This window comes from Pelophylax lessonae, assembly GCF_965119305.1.
Source record: "Pelophylax lessonae genome assembly, chromosome: 12".
In the NCBI taxonomy this organism is placed as follows: Eukaryota; Metazoa; Chordata; class Amphibia; order Anura; family Ranidae; genus Pelophylax; species Pelophylax lessonae.
The window spans coordinates 128,492,612-128,512,094 of record NC_138779.1 but is presented as its reverse complement, the minus strand read 5'-3'; the positions used below and the strand labels follow the sequence as shown (position 1 = coordinate 128,512,094).

The 19,483-nt window shown below is 47.6% G+C and overlaps 1 protein-coding gene across 5 annotated transcripts in view; it reads left to right on the top strand.

Moving 5' to 3' along the window:
• Positions 1-19,483, top strand: part of C2CD2L (C2CD2 like) — a 201,354-nt gene that overhangs the window by 132,267 nt on the left and 49,604 nt on the right. For all 5 annotated transcript variants that reach the window (XM_082273452.1, XM_082273451.1, XM_082273454.1 and 2 more), the window contains exons 7-9: positions 475-539; positions 691-818; positions 9,904-10,060. In XM_082273452.1, the coding sequence (XP_082129578.1) occupies positions 475-539; positions 691-818; positions 9,904-10,060 (350 nt within the window). The remainder of the gene's footprint in view (positions 1-474; positions 540-690; positions 819-9,903; positions 10,061-19,483) is intronic.

Below are 19,483 nucleotides of genomic sequence, written 5' to 3'. Positions count from 1 at the left end.
GCTGATATGAAGATCAGAGACTGCGTCTGTCAATGAACTTAAGAGAAAAGGATTTTACAGTAAGACAAAAATTCAATTTTTTTATCAGTTGGATGACTGAGAGCTGGTTCACATACAAGCGACCCGACTTGCCGGGGCGACCTGTGAAGTCGCGGTGCACAGCGCGCACCGCGACCCCGGAGCGACATGCACAGACTTCATATCATTGAAGTCAATGCAGGTCGCTCCAGGTCGCCCCAAAGTAGTACAGAACCCTTTTTCTAAGTCGGAGCGACTTGTGTTGCTCCTATTAGTACGGGTCCTGTGCTAATCTGTGGCAGGCGACCAAGTCGCCTGACAAGTCACCCCAGTGTGAACCGGCTCTGAAAGTTTTTGATTTGCATTAGGTGTCCTGTGAGATGATAATAATAATAATAATAATAATAATCTTTTGACTTTGGAGAACTGAGGATAACTGTTGTTTTTCTTGTACAGCGATCTTACCCTTCAGAGTAAGGGACTTTCTTTGAAGGTATGGCAGCTGTCCAAGAGTACAGACGGTAAGTATTGATTTGAATTTTACTGGTGGGTTAAATCATTGTTAAATAAAATTTTTTTGTTTTTTATAAAAGAATGGATAATTGTTATTGATTTAAATATCCCCTTGCTTCCATTCAACCATCTGCGCTACCCTTTTTTTTTTCTGGATAGATATCCTTTTGGGGTACACCTTAGTGGCTTTGTGTTCACCGGGCAGAGAAATGAGTCGAAGGCATGTATACCCTCTGACTCCAAGTCCAGTGTTGCCTAAAACTACAGTGCAAGCCATCTCTGTGGAGGTGAGAAATGCTAAACAATAGACAATCTGGAATGTACATATATATATGTATATATATGTCTCTTTACACATAGGAACTGGATGCAGAAGAGCATACACTGCCTTTTCACATCTGAGCTGAGTTCTGCCTAGCTCTCACTCCTGTTGGTGGAAATAGGCGGTGTAAGTTCATATGCTCTCACATGGACCAAGTTGCAGTACAGTAGCACTGTAGACTAATTTGGAATAGGGCTTGGTTCTACTTAAGAGTCCTAGAGTTGGGGGAATTTTTATCAGCTATTTAAACTATTTTACATTTTTCAAAACTACATGAAATCTGTAAGTCTTGGTTCACATATATGTGAATCAAATGCATTTTCATCTGCATCCAATTCACATAATGTGAACCAGACCGGCTTTCAATGGAGCTGGTTCATATATGCGAGCCGGCTGGGGTGCAAGGTAAAAAAGGGTCCTGTGCATTTTTTTAATCCGATTCAGGTGCGAATTAAATTTCAAATTCACACCTGAATCACACTTGAACTGCTGAATGTAAACTGTACCGGACTCTGCACAGAAACCAACCCTGCATATATGTGAACCCAGTCTAACTTGTACACATTTAAACCTGTAAAGTCACTATGTCTAGGCTCCAGAGGAGGATTTTGGGAGATTGTCATCAGACTGCTGCAAGTAGCAGCTGTCCAGTTTTGTTTGCAATCTGTATTTCAGTGAAGAGATTTCTCTTCACATCCTGTCACATAGTCACAATGGGAAGCAAGAGAAAATCTCTTCCTCTTCAAACTAAGGAAAATCCTCTCCAAACCCACAACAAGCATGGAAGGTTTTTTTCTTTGTTCCTGTTCATGTTACGCTTTTAGTGCCAGTGACAATGGTTACTATGACCCAGTGGCATACCTAGAGCACTTGGCACTTGGGGCGGATTCTATATCTGGCACCCCAAAACTTTAAAATGTAAAAACACCCACAAAAATTTGTAATGTTTCCAAGAGTATTTATTGCACATATTTCACACCCATCACGGTGCCCCTTGCAGTCTGCCCCCCCCCCCTCCAGACTGCAGACATGATACAAGAGATGGTCAGAGACTGAGGACATGATACAGGAGATGGTCAGAGACTGTAGACAGTATACAAGAGATGGTCAGAGACTGTAGACATAATACAAGAGATGGTTAGAGACTGCAGACATTATACAAGAGATGGTCAGAGACTGAGGACATGATACAGGAGATGGTCAGAGACTGCAGACAGTATACAAGAGATGGTCAGAGACTGTAGACATAATACAAGAGATGGTCAGAGACTGTAGACATAATACAAGAGATGGTCAGAGACTGAGGACATGATACAGGAGATGGTCAGAGACTGAGCACATGATACAGGAGATGGTCAGAGACTGAGCACATGATAAAGGAGATGGTCAGAGACTGAGCACATAATACAAGAGATGGTCAGAGACTGCAGACATGATACAGGAGATGGTCAGAGACTGTAGACATAATACAAGAGATGGTCAGAGACTGAGGACATGATACAGGAGATGGTCAGAGACTGAGCACATGATACAGGAGATGGTCAGAGACTGAGCACATGATAAAGGAGATGGTCAGAGACTGAGCACATAATACAAGAGATGGTCAGAGACTGCAGACATGATACAGGAGATGGTCAGAGACTGCAGACACGATACAAGAGATGGTCAGAGACTGCAGACATGATACAAGAGATGGTCAGAGACTGCAGCCATGATACAAGAGATGGTCAGAGACTGCAGACATGATACAAGAGATGGTCAGAGACTGTAGATATGATACAAGAGATGGTCAGAGACTACGGACGTGATACAAGAGACGGTCAGAGACTGCAGACATGATACAGGAGATGGTCAGAGACTGTGGACACGATACAAGACGGTCAGAGACTGCAGACCTGATAGAAGAGCACTAGGGGGGGCCGGAGAGCACAGAGGAAGCAGAGAGCACTGTAGAGAATTAAAGGGGGGGGGTTGGAAAGTTTTGCAGGGGAGGTTGAAAAGTGCGAGGTGGAGAACACGGGGGGGGGGGGGGGAGAGTTCACTGGGGGCAGGGAAAACCAGAGAGACAGAGAGCACGGGGAGGGGGACTTGAGAGCACTGGGAGGGAACTGGAGATCACTGAGGGGGGAGCCAGGGTGCACGGGGGGGGGTTGGAGAGCACTGGGGGAGCCAGAGAGCATGGGGGGGAGCTGAAAAGCACTGTGGGGAGCTGAAGAGCACTGGGGGAGGGGGGCTGGACAGCACCAGTGGGGGGGGGGGTTGTCTAGCACTTGGGGGACCAGCAAAAGAAGTTGGATAGGAGGAGCGGCGGGGGCAGCTGCATAAAGAGGAATTGATCTTTCCATATTCCTCCTGAACCCGCTGAATGCCTACAGGAGGGAGAGAAGGAGAATCCAGTCTTTCAGCGGGCGAACACGAACTGAAGGGGCTGATAGCTGCCTTTTACAGGGAGAAGCATGCCGGCCCCGCGGTGCAGGTGGGCACCCCTGAGCAGCCTGACACCCCCCCCCCCGTGTGTGGCACCTGGGGTGGGCCGCACCCCACCCTTTGGTACGCCACGTCTATGACCAATAGACAGGATTACTGTCCTCAGAGGGGAAGCAGACCGCAATAAAAACTTGACAAGGTTGCTAACTCTTCTTCACTGTATCCAAAACTTAAAAAACCTTTGGCTTTAGATACACTTTAAAGTAATAATAGGACAGCTGTCTTTATAACATGGCAGATGCCTTTGGTATTTTGGAAACAGTCTTAAGCAAGCCCTGTCATATTAAAACATCTATTAACAGTTTCTTGTAAAATAACTAAAACAGTTTAAACACTGGGAGCTTAAGTGGTCTCCTAAAGCTAAACCTACTACTTAACTGTAAAATTGAGTTACAAACCCATATCAACCTCATCACCCTTGAAATATCTGTATTTAGAGAAATAAAGCCAAGTGATATTTGAGCATCATTATTGTCTATCAGCGAGGACTAGCATATTTGGAATTGTAATGTTTTTGTAAGCAAACTAAAAACATTGTTTATATATAAGTGATAGTAACAGTGATTGCCCTCACAGTCATATAAAAATATACTAACAATAACCATCATATAAAATGTATTAAATAAAGTGTTCATGTGCAAAAAAAAAATCATTGATATCAATAAAGTGCTCAAGTGTTCCAAAAAATCTCATAAAATTACTGATCAAAGTGCTAAAAGTGCTCCAAAGGATCCAAAAAATGTGCTAAGGTGCTTCAAGTAAAGTGCTGAGGTGCTTCAAGACAGATCATGCGGTGCAGGGTGCCTCACTCCCCTCCTGTATTCCCACTTTCCAAAAATAATGGACCCACAGCTATTTCAGTCTGGGGGTCAATAGGTTTTTAGCTGATGAAATGGAAGCCAATTCACTTGCTGGATACCGCCACACCACCGCTGTACACCGGCTTGTTATAGGATCTTTAGGGACTCAAATGAAACAAACAGGTACCATGGTGAAGCCCATTTTAAAAAGTTTATTGCACAAATAAAATATTACTTACAAGAAGTAGATAAGATTTCAGCTTGTTTCCTATATTGAGGCTCTTCCAGAAACGCCGTCTAGCATGCTTTCCACGGAGGACAGGAAGTGATGACAATGGTTTGGCGTAACAGGAAATACGTCAACGCATTTCACCCCACCCTCTAGGGTGTCATCAAAGGACATCCATGTGAATTGGCTTCCATCTCACCAGCTATAAGCCTTATTGACCCCCTGACTGAAATAGCTGTGGCTCCATAATTTTTGGTGAGTGGGGATACAGGGGAGTGAGGCACCCTGCACTGCATGATCTGTCTTAAAGCACCTCAGCACTTTTTTACTTGAAGCACCGTAGCACATTTTCTCTAGCGCTCATTGACAGACGTAGTCCTCGGTGATACACCACCTTCGGGTTATGTTGCCTCCACACGAGCAGGACTAGACAGGAAATTAAAAAGCTCTGGCCACACCCTAGGGGCAGTCCCAGAGGGTATATCCTCTCTCTCTCTGCCTCAGCAAATCAGTTATTTTCTGTCTAGTTAGGAGTAAGGACCTAGATACCTTGCTGGGATCCTAGGTCCTGGCAAGAATTTTTTCTTAAAGGATTTTTTAGACAGCTTTTTTTTTTTTTTCTCCAGTGTTCCTGTGAGCTCTTCAAGCAAGAAAGCTGAACTGGGCGACGGGCTGGATGTTGAGATCCGGTGGTCACCCCAGTTCAGCCTACGAGCGCGTGCAGGTTATAGCTCCGCGCTGGGTCGGCCGCGACAAAGTCCCATTAAAGGACTGACCCCGCGAGTTAAACGTCTCGCTGAAACGCCAAAGACCATGAGTCACGGCGTCCGTATCGGTCGACAGCCCTCCCGCCCCGGTGGAGAGGGGTACTGTCAGGAGTTGGTGCCCGCCTGGTTCCGGTATGGTGAGTAGTATGTTCCCCCTTTTCCCCTGACGGGTCTTGTGGTGAACGCGGGCCCCTCTCTGTATGGTAAGATAGAGTCCCTCTCTATCCTATAACATGACACAGATCCTCCTATTTTGAGTGTGATTTTATGTGCAAAAAAGCCAGGAGGCTTGGTTTGGGAGCTAACAAGCTAATTGTATACATGTTAAAAAGATGTAATCTGTGGCATTCTGGGAATCTTACGGTGATAAGAATAAGCTACCTACCAGTCAGAAGCCACGGACATGTAGACTGCCTTCCTAATCAGATCTCCAGCTATTAGCAGGCCTCCCGAATGGCCATGCGGTCTGCCAGGGCCGGTACCGCCAACCACGCCAAATCCCCATGCAGAGAGAGTGTTGTGTGCCCTGCAGCACACCGCTATTCAGTACAGGCCGCCGCCATTTTTTTTGCTGGATCGCACGAGCCGCCATTTTAGCGTAGCCTCGTGTCTCCAGCATGGGGGCGGCCATGTTTGAGGTGATCCAAACACCTCGTGGAGCTTGGGGAGGCGCCGGAAGGCGTGCAGAGGGGCGGAGCCGCCTCCTTTCTTCCTGGGCAGCCAGCCAAAAGACTTCCTGTTTGTCAAGACAGCGCTGTAACCTGTTGCAGTTAAACTCTGAGCATCAAGTGGTGAGCCTGGGGGTCTATCTCTCTCTCTCTCTCGATCGATAGGGATCCCTAGCAGGTAACACTAAGGGGCTTTTTGTGGCGCTGGGGGTCTGAAAAAAAAAAAAAAAAAAAGTTTTTTTATTTTTGAATTATATTATCCAGGAAGTGACTGGAATTATCATGGACCCTGCCACACATATTCCCCCACCTGTTTCCCTCGAGGGGGCCACGGGACCCGCCGGTGCACAGAGTGTAGAGTCATTTACAGCAATTTTGGAGTCTATGGTGGCTCGGGTGGAGGCGGCCTGTCAGGGACGGGGGTCAAGGAAGCGACCCCCGCCTACCCCTATACTATCTGACACCTCTGACTCAGATTCAGAGATGGTCACTGCAGTTGCAGGTTTCCTCTGCAAGGGCTGTTATCCCAGGTAAAGCCCCCTCAGACAGTGAGGAGGACGCTTCTTCTCCTGCTATAATTCAGGAAGAAGCATTGGTGGACGCACTAGTTGTGGCAGTGCAGGAAACCTTAAAACTTGAGGCTTTACCGGCAGAGGCAACTGAAACAGAGATTCCTTTTGGTACTAATAAGCCCATCAAAACGGTGAAGGTTTTTCCTGTACCCAAATGTTTCGGTAATCAGATTAAAGGAGAATGGGAGCATTCTAAACGTACCTTTACTATTTCCAAGCGTATTGCTAGACGCTATCCGTTTGAGGAATCCATCATTAAGAAATGGACGGTACCACCAGTGGTGGATCCACCTATTTCCAGGCTGAATAAAGCCACGGTTATCCCAGTGGAGGACACTTCGTCCTTTAAGGATCCGGTGGATCGAAAGATGGAAGCAGAGTCCCGCACCATCTTCTCTCTGATAGGGTCAGCATTTAGACCAGTAATTGTTATTGGCCTAGTTTCCCAGACACTTACGGAATGGGCGAAAATGGTACGCCAAGACCTTAGGGGAAAGGATATTCCCCAGGAGACATCTGATTTGATGGAACAGATTATACAAGGGCTACAGTTTATCTGTGACGCAGCCTTGGACACTACTCCCTTATTAGGGCATGCATCTATGTCAGCGGTGATCCTCAGACGTGTGCTGTGGTTAAAATGCTGGTCAGCTGACCTAGGTTCCAAGAAGACCTTGACAAATCTCCCTTTTCAGGGGAATCGTCTATTTGGGGCCAACCTAGATGAAATCATTAAGGATGCCACTGGGGGCAAGAGCACTTTTTTGCCACAGGCTGCAAAAGCTAAGGGACCTCGCAACAAGCGAGGACCTTTCTTTACCGCCCATAAAGGGCGCCCGGCTGGTACTAGCGGGAAAGGCAAGACTCCTCCAGGAGGGTTCAAGAAGGGCTGGTCGGACAAGCAGAGGACCAACCCAGCCAAACCCGAAGCAAAGGAGTACACAGCCTGAAGGTGCGCCCCCACCCGGTTTCAGGGTGGGGGGACGTTTTCACCGGTATTCAGGACATTAGATCGAGCATCAACCACTACTACCGGTGCGATTCTTCCCTTCCAACATTTAAGTACTACAGGAAGCGGTAGTTACCGTTCCCTGAATAGATCTTTTCCTTTACCTTTTCCTAAGATTAGTCCCTATACCTCACAGGAATCGGATCTGGTTGACCAGATAGGCTAAGTAGCCTCTAGTCGGGTGACTTCGGTCCCTGAGGTTCAACCAGAAAAGATCACCCTTCCTGATAACAATCGGGTATCTGATAAATGTGTGGGAACAGAAAACGACCAGACTTTCTCGGATGGTCGGGGCCAGATACCTCTAGGGACGCCTGGTTCAGATTCTATCAGCGCCAGTGGTCCTAGAAATTCTAGGCTGGCCTCCTCAAGCCGGCCTGGCCGACTTGGACATGCTAGTCGCCGACGTTCCGTGGGAGCTTCGTCTCAGGGAGTGTCTGTGGTCTCAAGGACCAATTTACCATCATGCTTTACAGTCGCTGGGTTTAATGGCCTGGCCATTGAGACCCAAGTACTGAAGGACAGAGGTTTGTCTGCTTCAGTCATTCCTACCCTTATTAAAGCAAGGAAAGCGACTTCCAGCAAGGTCTATTATCACACATGGAAGACTTATATTGCGTGGTGCGAATCTTTAGGATTTCCTCCACGTACCTATTCGGTGACTCGAATATTGGCCTTTTTGCAACAAGGGGTTGAGCAGAAGCTAGCCTTGAGCACCATCAAGGGTCAAGTTTCAGCATTAGCAATCTTCTTTCAGAAACCTTTAGCTACCAAGTCCTTGGTGCGGAATTTCATCCAGGGGGTGCGGCACCTGGCTCCACCAGTCCGCGCGCCCTTACCGCCCTGGGATCTTAATTTGGTTTTGTCGGTTCTACAGAAACCTCCCTTTGAAAACATCAGGGAGATTCCCTTGCTTACTTTATCCCAGAAGGTGGCCTTCTTGGTGGCTATTACTTCTGCTCGCAGGGTGTCAGAACTGGCTGCATTATCATGCCAGTCCCCATACCTAGTGATTCATAGGGATAAGGTAGTACTTCATCCTAAGCCATCTTTTCTTCCTAAGGTGGTTTCAGATTTTCATCTGAATGAAGATATTGTACTACCTTCCTTGTGTCCTCAGCCCAAGCATCATCGGGAACATGCGTTGCATTCCTTAGATGTGGTTCGGGCAATCAGGGTATACCTGAAAGCTACGGAATTATTCCGTAAGACGGATTCACTTTTTGTGATCACGGATGGCCCCAGAAAGGGTTTGCCTGCATCTGCCGCGACCATTGCCAAATGGATTAGACAAACGGTGGTACAGGCTTATTCTATTAAGGGTCAGAGTCCTCCGTTCCCTGTTAGGGCGCACTCCACTCGAGCGCTCAGTACTTCCTGGGCCTTTCGCCATCAGGCGTCAGTGGTCCAGGTATGTAAGGCGGCCACCTGGTCGTCGGTACATACCTTTACAAAATTCTATAAAATTGATGTGACGGCATCGGCGGATGCCTCATTTGGCCGCAAGGTTTTGCAGGCCGCAATTTGAGGAGACCGGTGGTCTACCTCGAGGGTTTTTTTCTGTTTGAAAAAAAAAAAAATAATTTTTTTCTCTTTTTTGTTGAGTCTCATCATTAAGGATGAGCATTGTAAACTTCTAGTTGGCACCGGTTGGGCCTTCTAGATTGGGATTTGATTTCATTTTCCCACCCCTCAGTTGTGATACTGCTCTGGGACGTCCCGAAGGTGGTGTATCACCGAGGACTACGTCTGTCAATGAGCGCTAGAGAAAAATGGATTTTTGTAAGATCTTACCGTAAAATCCTTTTCTCTTAGCTCATTGACAGACGTAGTCCCCGCCCCTCTGTTTTTTGAGTTGGGTTGGGTTAAATCTCCAAAGACTGCTTTTTCACATAACTGATTTGCTGAGGCAGAGAGAGAGAGGATATACCCTCTGGGACTGCCCCTAGGGTGTGGCCAGAGCTTTTTAATTTCCTGTCTAGTCCTGCTCCTGTGGAGGCAACATAACCCGAAGGTGGTGTATCACCGAGGACTACGTCTGTCAATGAGCTAAGAGAAAAGGATTTTACGGTAAGATCTTACAAAAGTCCATTTTTATGGAACCTTTGGAGCACTTTTAGCACTTTGATCAGTAATTTTATGAGAGTTTTTGGAACACTTGAGCTCTTTATTGATGTCAATGATTTTTTTTGCTCATGAACACTTTATTTAATACATTTTATATGATTGTTATTGTTAGTATATCTTTATATAACAGTAACAGCGCTTGCCCTCACAATTATAATTTTTTTTTTTTTTTTTTCTGAGTTTTTTACTTGTTTAACAGCAGCTGCACGTTTTTGTATCATTGATAGTTGTATATGCCTAGCGCAGGTTAATATTTGAATATTTAAAAACATTGGGCCTTTTTTATGATTTTTAAAACAGCATTGTATCCGTTAAATTTCTATACAATTATTCTTGTAGATTACATCTAGCTTCCAGTTTTGATCTCCAGTCACATTTCCATACACTATAGGTAAACCTTATTTATGCTGCTCTGGGAACACCAACTGAAAGACTCAGTATCACACCTACTAAGAAAGTGGAGATGGATCGCACTGTAATGCCAGATGGTACCCTAATAACTACTGTAACTACTATTCAGTCCCGACCCAAATTTGATGGGAAGATTGGTAAGATTTTTTTTCATGTGGTATTGCTCTGAATGATTCTTTCTTCATCTAGAATTCTATATTTGTACCTAGTTTTACTGCTTTTGAGATTTTTCAGATTTCTAAAGGTTATGCTGTTGGTTATGCTCAAATCAGTATACTTTTCTACTCTTTTTCAAATAAATTTTATTGATTTTCTTTTTTTTTCAAGAACAAAAGAAAAATAGACTTGAGGATATGAGCACTATGTTCATAACAAGTAGAGAACACTCCAAAATACAGTAAGAACATTTGAAACAGCCACAGCAGGGGCAACCACCATACATGAATATAGGAAGTCTCTGAGAGAGAGAGCGAAAAAGAGAGAAGAAAAGTCAGATTAGCGGGTTCTCGGAACTCCTCTCCCCCAAAAATCGCTAGGGCAGTATAGTGCAAGATATCTTCATTAAGAGAAGAAATTATAGTACTTGGAGAAAAACAGAAGGAAAAGGTTAAATGAAAGAAGGATACAGAAAGGGAAAACAGAAGAGGAGAAGGGAAAAAAAGAGAGAAAAGGGGGGGCAGGGGCCATTGCAACAGCTCACCAGAAAGAAGGGGACAGGGAGGAATCTCAGGGTGGATCCTCCTGGATATGCCTTAGTTCCCAAGCACGGTTGTAAATTTCCATTCTGTCCTGTATTCTGGCAGTCAGTTTCTCCATCAACTCCACATCCTTGACCCTGGCATACAAGGCATCAGAAGAAGGGGAGGAGCGCTTTTTCCTATTAAGAGCTATAAGGCAGCGTGCAGCCGTAAGAATATGGCGCAGCAGGTTTTAGAGATTTTTAGGGGGGATAGGCACAAAAGGAAAAATGTTGGTGTCATTGGAATAGGTATCCCAAAAATGTGACCCAGCAACTGTATTACTAAGTTCCAAAAAGGGGTAATCGATAGGTCCAATATATGTGAAAGAGAGTACCCTTATCCTTGTAACAACGCCAACAACAGGTAGAACTAGTAGGATAGATAGCGTGGAGCATGTCCAGTGTCAGGTACCAAAAGTAGAGAATTTTTTCTTACGTCCTCCAACAGTCGCAGCCCATTCACACAGTCTTCACTTATGGGGTATTGACTTCATCTCCACAGGAGTTTCTAGGCATAAGACTTGTAAAAGAACAATAAATCTACATAGTCACACCCATGGGGGCTGTCCTACTAGTCCAATACCCCCCTGAAATAGCCAACCCAATTCAGTTTGTCTTCTACCTAGCTTAGGAGTGGATAGGCTTCCCTGTGCTGGGGCTACAGTCTCAGACTTCCTCTTTTTCATTATGATATATTTTCTGGAAATGTCATTTTTCTTTACATTGCTAGCTGTTTCTTTTGTCAGCGCTAGTTTAGTTGGATCTTCGGATGAAGATGGCGTTGCGGAGCTGGGAATCGGACTGACCGTCCTGGTTCTCGAGGACAGAGGGTCGGATGGAATCCCAGCCCGCCATCGAGCGTTTCACGGGCTATGTGTTCGCCCTGGCCTCATAAACGACCCATCCCTGTCCCTCAGGGATGCAGCCATGTGAGGTGGCTACCTCACCGGACACAGCATAGGTTCGTCCATGCATTCATAGTGTCCTGCGTTTTTGGCTGGCGGCACTCCCCTGCCATCTGAGGGTGGGCGGTTTCCCGCTTGATCTGAGGCACCCCACGCCATCGGTACAGGTAAGTACACTCTATGCTGGGCCTCAGTTTGGGGTTGGCAATCTGGCAATGCGATCGTTCCGAGCACATGTCGGCGGCCATCTTGCCGAAGCCTTCCATTAGTTTACATAGGCATCCATTTTCCCTTGGCCTGCAGCCTGGCTCAGCCTCCAGCGGTGACATCACTTTCTCACAGGAGAGTCCGAAGGAGCTGGTAACACTTTGTGGGGTTCTGTCCTGCTGTTCTTTTTCCTGCCTTGCCTTGTGTGCCTTTCCTGGTCAGTTTTGTCCCTGTGGGGGTTCTGTATATCACAGTCTTATAGCAGTGTGCTGGGGAGGGTTCCGCAGCGCACTTAAAGGGCCAGGTTCAGAAAAAAAAAAAAACTTTTCTATCCTGCTATGGAATCCCAGGACAGCAAATTCCCCCCAGCCTTGGTGGGGGATTCAGAGTCATCTGCATCCTCTAACCAGACTGATTTGGCTGCTATTGTGGCAACTTTGGTGTCAAAAATGGATGTGCTGATGTCTGAACATGCTGCTAGGAAAAGGCCTAGGATTTCCTTTTCTTCTGATTCTGAGTGTTACATGGTTGCTGTAGGTAGCGTTGCTCTTTCAGGGTCTCGCTCTTCTCAGGACCTGCAAGAGTCTGAGGGGGAGGCGGAAGTCGCAGGGGTGGATGAATCCCCCCCCCTGGGTCACCCGAGGAACGCGCAGCTATGGATGAGTTGATCCTAGCAGTGAAGGAAACACTACATTTGGGGGATGAGCCCACTCCTCCGGGCGTTGTGTCCTCTTTTGGAACACACAGGACCCACAAGACGGCACAGGTTTTTCCTTGCCCCACGAAATTTCACCATAAGGTGACTGAGCTATGGCGCAATTTGAAGCACACATTAGTGGTGCCTAAGAAGTTTCAACTTCTCTACCCTTTTGCGGCTACTACGGCTGCACGCTGGTGTGTGCCTCCTCAAGTGGATCACATGGGGGCCAGGTTGAACAAGTCTACCCTGTTGCCCACTGAGGACTCCCCGGTGTTTTGGGATCCTACTGATAGGAGACTGGAGTCTCTTGCCCGTCATGCCTATACGGTGGCGGGTTCCATGCTCAAACCGATTTTTGCCTCTGTGATGGTGGCTCAGGCTGTGGCGGATTGGACCACGGTGCTCAAACGCACTCTCGTGGCCGACTCTGCCCCTGCCACTACTGTGGCCATGGTGGAGCATATTCATCGTGGGGTCATGTATTTGTGCGATGTGGCTCTGAATGAGGCCCCATTGGCAATACGCCTGTCCAGTGTCGCTGTGGTTAACCGTCGATTAATTTGGTTGAAGTGCTGGTCGGCTGACCAGAAGTCCAGGAAGACAATGGCTGACATCCCCTATGCGGGATCTCGCCTTTTTGGGGAATCCTTGGACGAATTGGTTAAGGGTGTCACTGGGGGTAAGAGCACTCTGCTCCCCCAGAATCCCAAGGGCAAGTTTTTCCGCGGTAAGCGGGGCCCATCCTTTAAACCTACTCAAGGGTCCTTTTGTGCCTTCAGGGCGCAGGACAAGGGAAAACCCTTCAAAGGCCAAGGTAATCCGAAAAAGCCCTGGTTTGGCAAACAAAAATCTGGCCAGGCCGGTGCGGCGGCTCAGTCCGCCTCTGCCTGAAGGGGCGCCCTCACCGTTACTGGGGTGGGGGGACGTTTGCGCAGTTTCCTACAACCTTGGCTGCTCCGAATTCCGGACAGGTGGGTTCAGGAAATCATTCGGTCAGGGTACAAGATCGAATTTCTTTCAAGGCCGGCAAACAGATTATTTCCCTCAAATCTTCATTTGACTCCAGGGCAGTTACAGGATCTGCATCAGGCGGTGCAGGATCTTCTCGCTCAGGGGGTGATTGTCCCGGTGCCTCATCGGGACAGATTTCGGGGTTTCTATTCGAATCTGTTCACTGTGCATAGAAAGGAGGGCGTCCGATTCTGGACTTAAAAGCGCTGAACCGCTTTGTGCGCGTTCAAAAATTCCGCATGGAATCACTCCGTTCAGTGGTGGCCTCCCTGAATCCGGAAGAGTTCCTGGCTTCCATAGACCTGAAGGATGCGTATCTGCACATCCCCACTTTCGAGGGTCATCAGAGGTACCTCCGATTCGCTATCGCGGAGGATCATTACCAGTTTGTGGCGTTGCCTTTCGGTCTCGCTTCGGCTCCAAGGGTCTTTACCAAAGTCTTGGCGCCTGTTCTGGGCCTGTTGCGGGCACAGGGCATCGCGGTCTTGGGATACCTGGACGATCTCCTGTTAAGATCAAGTGCCAGTCACGACCTGCTGCGCGATCTGTGCACTACGGTCCAGCCGCTTCAGGAGTTCGGTTGGACGATCAACGTTCAGAAGTTGACCTTGTCGCCTTCGGTTCGTCTCCAGTATCTGGGAATGGTTCTGGACTCTGCTCAAGCAAAGGTGTTCTTGCCAGAGGACAAGCTCCGGACTCTGCAGAACGAGGTCAGGTCCCTTAGGGACAACGACTCCTCGTCACTCAGGACCTGTATGTGGTCCCTGGGGTTGATGGTCTCAGCCTTCGAGGTGATACCATTTGCCCAGTTTCACACGAGATCTCTCCAGGCGGAGATCCTCGCCAGGTGGGACAGACTGCCTCAGTCCTTGGACCTGAGGGTGTCTCTGAGTCACCAGACCAGAATGGATCTCTTGTGGTGGCTTCAGTCCCCGGCGGTGTCGGACGGAAAATCCTTTCGGCCAATTCTGTAGACGGTAGTGAGCACAGATGCCAGCCTGTCGGGCTGGGGTGGCGTCCTGGGCAACCTGTCTGCCCAGGGCACCTGGTCGAAGGAGGAATCCTCCCTTCCGATAAACATTTTGGAATTGAGAGCAATCAGGCTGTGCCTGCTCCATTGGTCGGAACGCCTCGAGGGCTGTCCTGTGCGGGTGCAGACGGACAATGCCACTGCAGTGGCTTACATAAACCACCAAAGGGGGCACCAGGAGTGCCCGGGCAGCCCAGGAGGTAACCGGTATTCTGTCTTGGGCCGAGACTCATGTCCCGGCATTGTCAGCAGTTCACATTCCGGGTGTGGAGAACTGGCAGGCCGACTATCTGACCCGCCAGACCTTGGACCAGGGGGAGTGGTCCCTACACCCCGAGGTGTTTCAAATGCTGTGTGCGAAGTGGGGATCCCCGGATGTGGATCTGTTTGCGTCTCGGCTGAACCACAAAGTGGAAAGGTTTGTGGCAAGAACGCGCGATCCTCTGGCAGACGCCTCGGATTCGCTGGTGGTGCCCTGGCATCAGTTTCGTCTGATATATGCCTTTCCTCCGCTTCAGTTGTTGTCCAGGTTCCTTCGCAGGTTGGCCTCGGAACCATCACTGGTGATTCTGGTGGCCTCACCGGTCCTGGTACGCGGACGTCGTTCGCCTGGCCGTAGAGCCTCCGTGGCAGCTGCCAATGCGAGAAGATCTACTGTCTCAGGAATCGATCTTCCATCCTGCTGTACAGTCGCTGGCTTTAACAGCCTGGCCGTTGAAAGCCAGGTCCTGAGAGACGGGGGGTCTCTCCTCAGAGGTCATTCCTACTTTGATCAAGGCTAGAAAAGCCTCTTCTGGTAAGATTTATTACCGTACTTGGAAGGCTTATTTTGCCTGGTGTGAGTCCAGGGGTTTCTCTCCTCGTTCTTACTCGGTGTCGAGAGTGTTAGCTTTCCTCCAAATTAGGGTGGACCAGCGCCTTGCGCTGGCCACGATTAAAGGTCAGGTCTCTGCCCTGGCTGTTCTTTTCCAGCGCCCTGTGGCATCTCATTCCTTAATTCGCACCTTTATTCAAGGTGTGCGGCACTTGGCCCCTCCTAGGAAGGAGCCTTTGCCTCCATGGGATTTGAACTTGGTTCTGTCCGTGTTACAGAGTTCCCCGTTTGAAAACATCAGGGAAATCTCGTTGCCTATGCTATCAAAAAAGGTGGCTTTCTTGGTGGCGATCACCTCTGCTCGCAGGGTATCAGAGTTGGCGGCCTTGTCTTGCCGCTCACCTTACCTGCTGGTTCATAGGGATAAGGTGGTCTTGCGACCTAATCAGTCTTTCTTGCCGAAGGTGGTTTCGGAATTTCACCTAAATGAGGACATTGTTTTGCCTTTGCTTTGCGCAAATCCCAAGCATACAAAGGAGGTTGCTTTACATGCCTTGGATGTTGTCCGGGCGATCAGGGTCTACCTGTTGTTGACTGAATCCTTTCGGAAATCGGATTCTCTATTTGTCCTTCCTGAGGGACCTCGGAAGGGTATGGCTGCATCTGCAGCAACCATTGCCAGATGGATCAGACAGACCATTATACAGGCCTATTCGTTGCGGGAACGGGTTCCTCCCTTCTCTGTCAAGGCTCACTCTACAAGGTCGATGAGTACGTCTTGAGCCTATCGGCATCAGGCCTCGGTGGCCCAGGTGTGCAAGGCTGCGACTTGGTAGTCGGCGCACACTTTCTCCAAATTCTACAAAATTGATGTTCTGGCATCAGCTGATGCCTCTTTTGGCCGCAAAGTGCTCTGTGCGGCAGTTCCTTAGGACACCCTGGTTTTATCCGGGTTCCTGGCTGTTGGGGTTTTTCCCCCTTTGGTTATTTGTTTTCCGGGGTTGTTGCTCATGTTGAGCCTTTGTTTTTTGTTACCCAGAAGGTTACCTTCTTGTACATGTAAGGTTCCTTTTTCTGACGTGGGTACTACGTTGCCTTTCTGGCGGTTGCGTTGCCCACCCCTCATGTCTATTCTGCTTTGGGACATCCCCATAAGTGAAGACTGTGTGAATGGGCGGCGACTGTCGGAGGACGTAAGAGAAAACTGAATTTTTGTAAAATCTTACCGTAAAATTCCTTTCTCTGAGTCCTCCGGCAGTCGCCGACCCCGCCCCTCTTTTTGGGGTCTTTGTTATACACTTTCACTGCTTGCGACCAAACTGAATTGGGTTGGCTATTGCAGGGGTGTATTGGACTAGTAGGACAGCCCCCATGGGTGTGACTATGTAGATTTATTGTTCTTTTACAAGTCTTATGCTTAGAAACTCCTGTGGAGATTAAGTCAATACCCCATAAGTGAAGACTGTGTGAATGGGCGGCGACTGTCGGAGGACTCAGAGAAAGGAATTTTACGGTAAGATTTTACAAAAATTCAGTTTTTCAAGTGTTTTTCTTATAGAGGGTACTGAGGAAACTTTTAGCTTCCAAAAACCAGACTGCCTGTCACTCCTTGAGAGGAATTTCCTCACCAAGTACCCTCTCCCATCGGAGCATGTAGGAGTGTTTACCTCGAACTTGAATAGAATAGGAGTTCAGTTTTTGGTAAATGTCAGAAATCGGACCTCTCCGTGCAGTGCCTTCCAGGATCAGGCGTTTAGAAGAGGAGAGAGAGGGGAATTGCAAAGTTGGAGTTGTGGTTTGGGTGTAGTGGCGAATCTGCAGATGTCCATAGAACACCTGGCAAGGCAGATCAAATTTACTCTGAAGTTCATTTAAATAGCAAAAATTTACGAGACCTGGGGGTCTACCAAATGGCCAAAATGGAATAGGTTCCTTGACGCCCAGGGAGAGGACATCAGAAACGTGAGGCTGTCCAGCACCCTGGTGTTATACAGGACTTAGTTCAGGAATGATGCTTCAGATTTAAGAGGGTACTGGCGGAATAATACACGCCAAATCCTCCTAAGCTGGGCCATGCCCCCAGTATTCGGTTAGGCTCTATTTTCACATTCACATTCCACAAAAGATTATGAGGGTGTATAGGTGCTTGCAAAAGCTTCTCAATTTCAGTACATTTATTATAGGTACACTGAGTAAACCAAGAGGCAACCACTCGTAACTGGGCCACTTGGTAGTATCTTATAAGGTTAGGAAACACTAGACTGCCATCTGTTTGCGAGGCCATAAGTACCGAGCAGGGTATTCTATCCCGTTTGTAGTTCCAAACAAATTGCAGAAGGTCTGCTTGAAAAATTTTAATGTGTGCAGGGGGAGCAGGGATAGGTAGCATTTGGAACAGGTACAGAAGCTTGGGAAGAATGGACATCTTAACTGAAGCAATACGCCTTAGTACAGAGATATGATGCTTACATAGTTACATAGTTAGTGAGGTTGAAAAAAGACATCAGTCCGTCCAGTTCAACCTATGATGTGTGCGTGTGTGTTTACTGTTAACCGTACATTGTATACCCCTGTATGTTGTGGTCTTTAAGGTGCCCATCTAATAGTTTTTTTGAAACTATCAATGCTTCCGGCTTCTTCCATTGCTGTATTGTTATTCTGATCTGCTGATAAACAGGGGGAAAGTTTTCTCTATACAGTGTAGCAAATTTGGGGTAATGTAAACCCCCAAATATTTTGTAGCACTGCCCCCTAGGGAGCTTCTGAGAATTACACCTTGCGTGTCCCCTGAGTTACCATTAGCAACCAATACCAGGCAAAACGGCATTTGAAAGTTCTTAACTCAGACAATGAATAGTCCAGGGGATTTTTTTTTTTTTTCTTTTGTTTTTTTTTTTTTTTTTAGAACTTGGATGGGAGAAGGGAATGAGTGGGATACTCCAACTTGAACTATGCACAATTCTTGAGGACAACTAACTGTAGAATGCGGCAGGGCCGCTGTTTCACCTTGCCACTGAAGTGAAGATAAAGAATATGGACTCTCACTTGGATTACTCTTCAGGGTCCAACTTGGCACCCCCTTTCTTACTGACTGTGTGTGCTTACCTTCTGTCCACTGACACCCTTCTGAAGTGGTCCCTGTCCTGGGCAGACCCCTGGCAAGCTCCCTGGTACTCACGGACAGTACAGTACAGTACAGTTTTTCCTTAGGTCGCTCTGCCACTTGCTCCACTGTCAATATAATCAAGACCTCTTGGCTCAGCACCACACTTCTGGTCCACAAGGCTGACTGACTGTGACCACCTTCCTCTGCAGCAGGAGGAGAGACAGCTGTCACCCTCCTCCTCAGACCTGGCTTCCCGCCCAAAGACGCCCTGTCACATGTGCCCCTAGCTTTTATGACCTATCCCAGGATGCACCACTCTTGTGCCCATGCTCTGGGAGAGCCACAAAAGCCTGTGTGTCATTGGCTGGGTTTCCTCCACTGTACAACAGGCTCCCCTATTGGACACAGTGGGGACACTCCCTCAGCCCAGATGAATCACACATGGACACATGCAATAGGCATAACTATAGATCTTGGCTCTGGGGCAGCCGCCCCCTACAAAAAAAAAAACCTTACTGGTAAAAACCCGCAAGAGTATCCAACAACCTCGGAGAAGGTGAAAAGGGGAAAATAAAAAAAAACAATGTACAAGAATAAATTGCACATATAAAAAAATATAAGTACTCTGTTTTGTACAGTATTTTACAAATTGTGGGGTGCATTTAGAGCAATGCACCCCCCACCAAGCAAAACTTCACTTTGGTGGTTAATCACACATCCTAATTAGCTATCGACAATAACACGAGGTATCCTCCAAAGAATGGAGATATTTATGCAGAAGTGCTTAACCATTTTTTCCTATCAATGGTATGTCTAACTTAATCTTGATGAGAAGACCCTCTCATCCTACATCCCTGGCCAAACAGTTTACTAGGCATTTATTATCACTCTTTGAAAGTGATCCTGAGCCTTGTCACTGACTATCTAACAGTCCAGGAAACAAAAGGGTGTCTGCAATGTTCACTCCATTGCAACTTCCAGCACCCAGTTCTTTCTCACTGCAAGGACCTCGTTGCCGGAGCCTGGACAACCACCAGTCCTGCAGGAG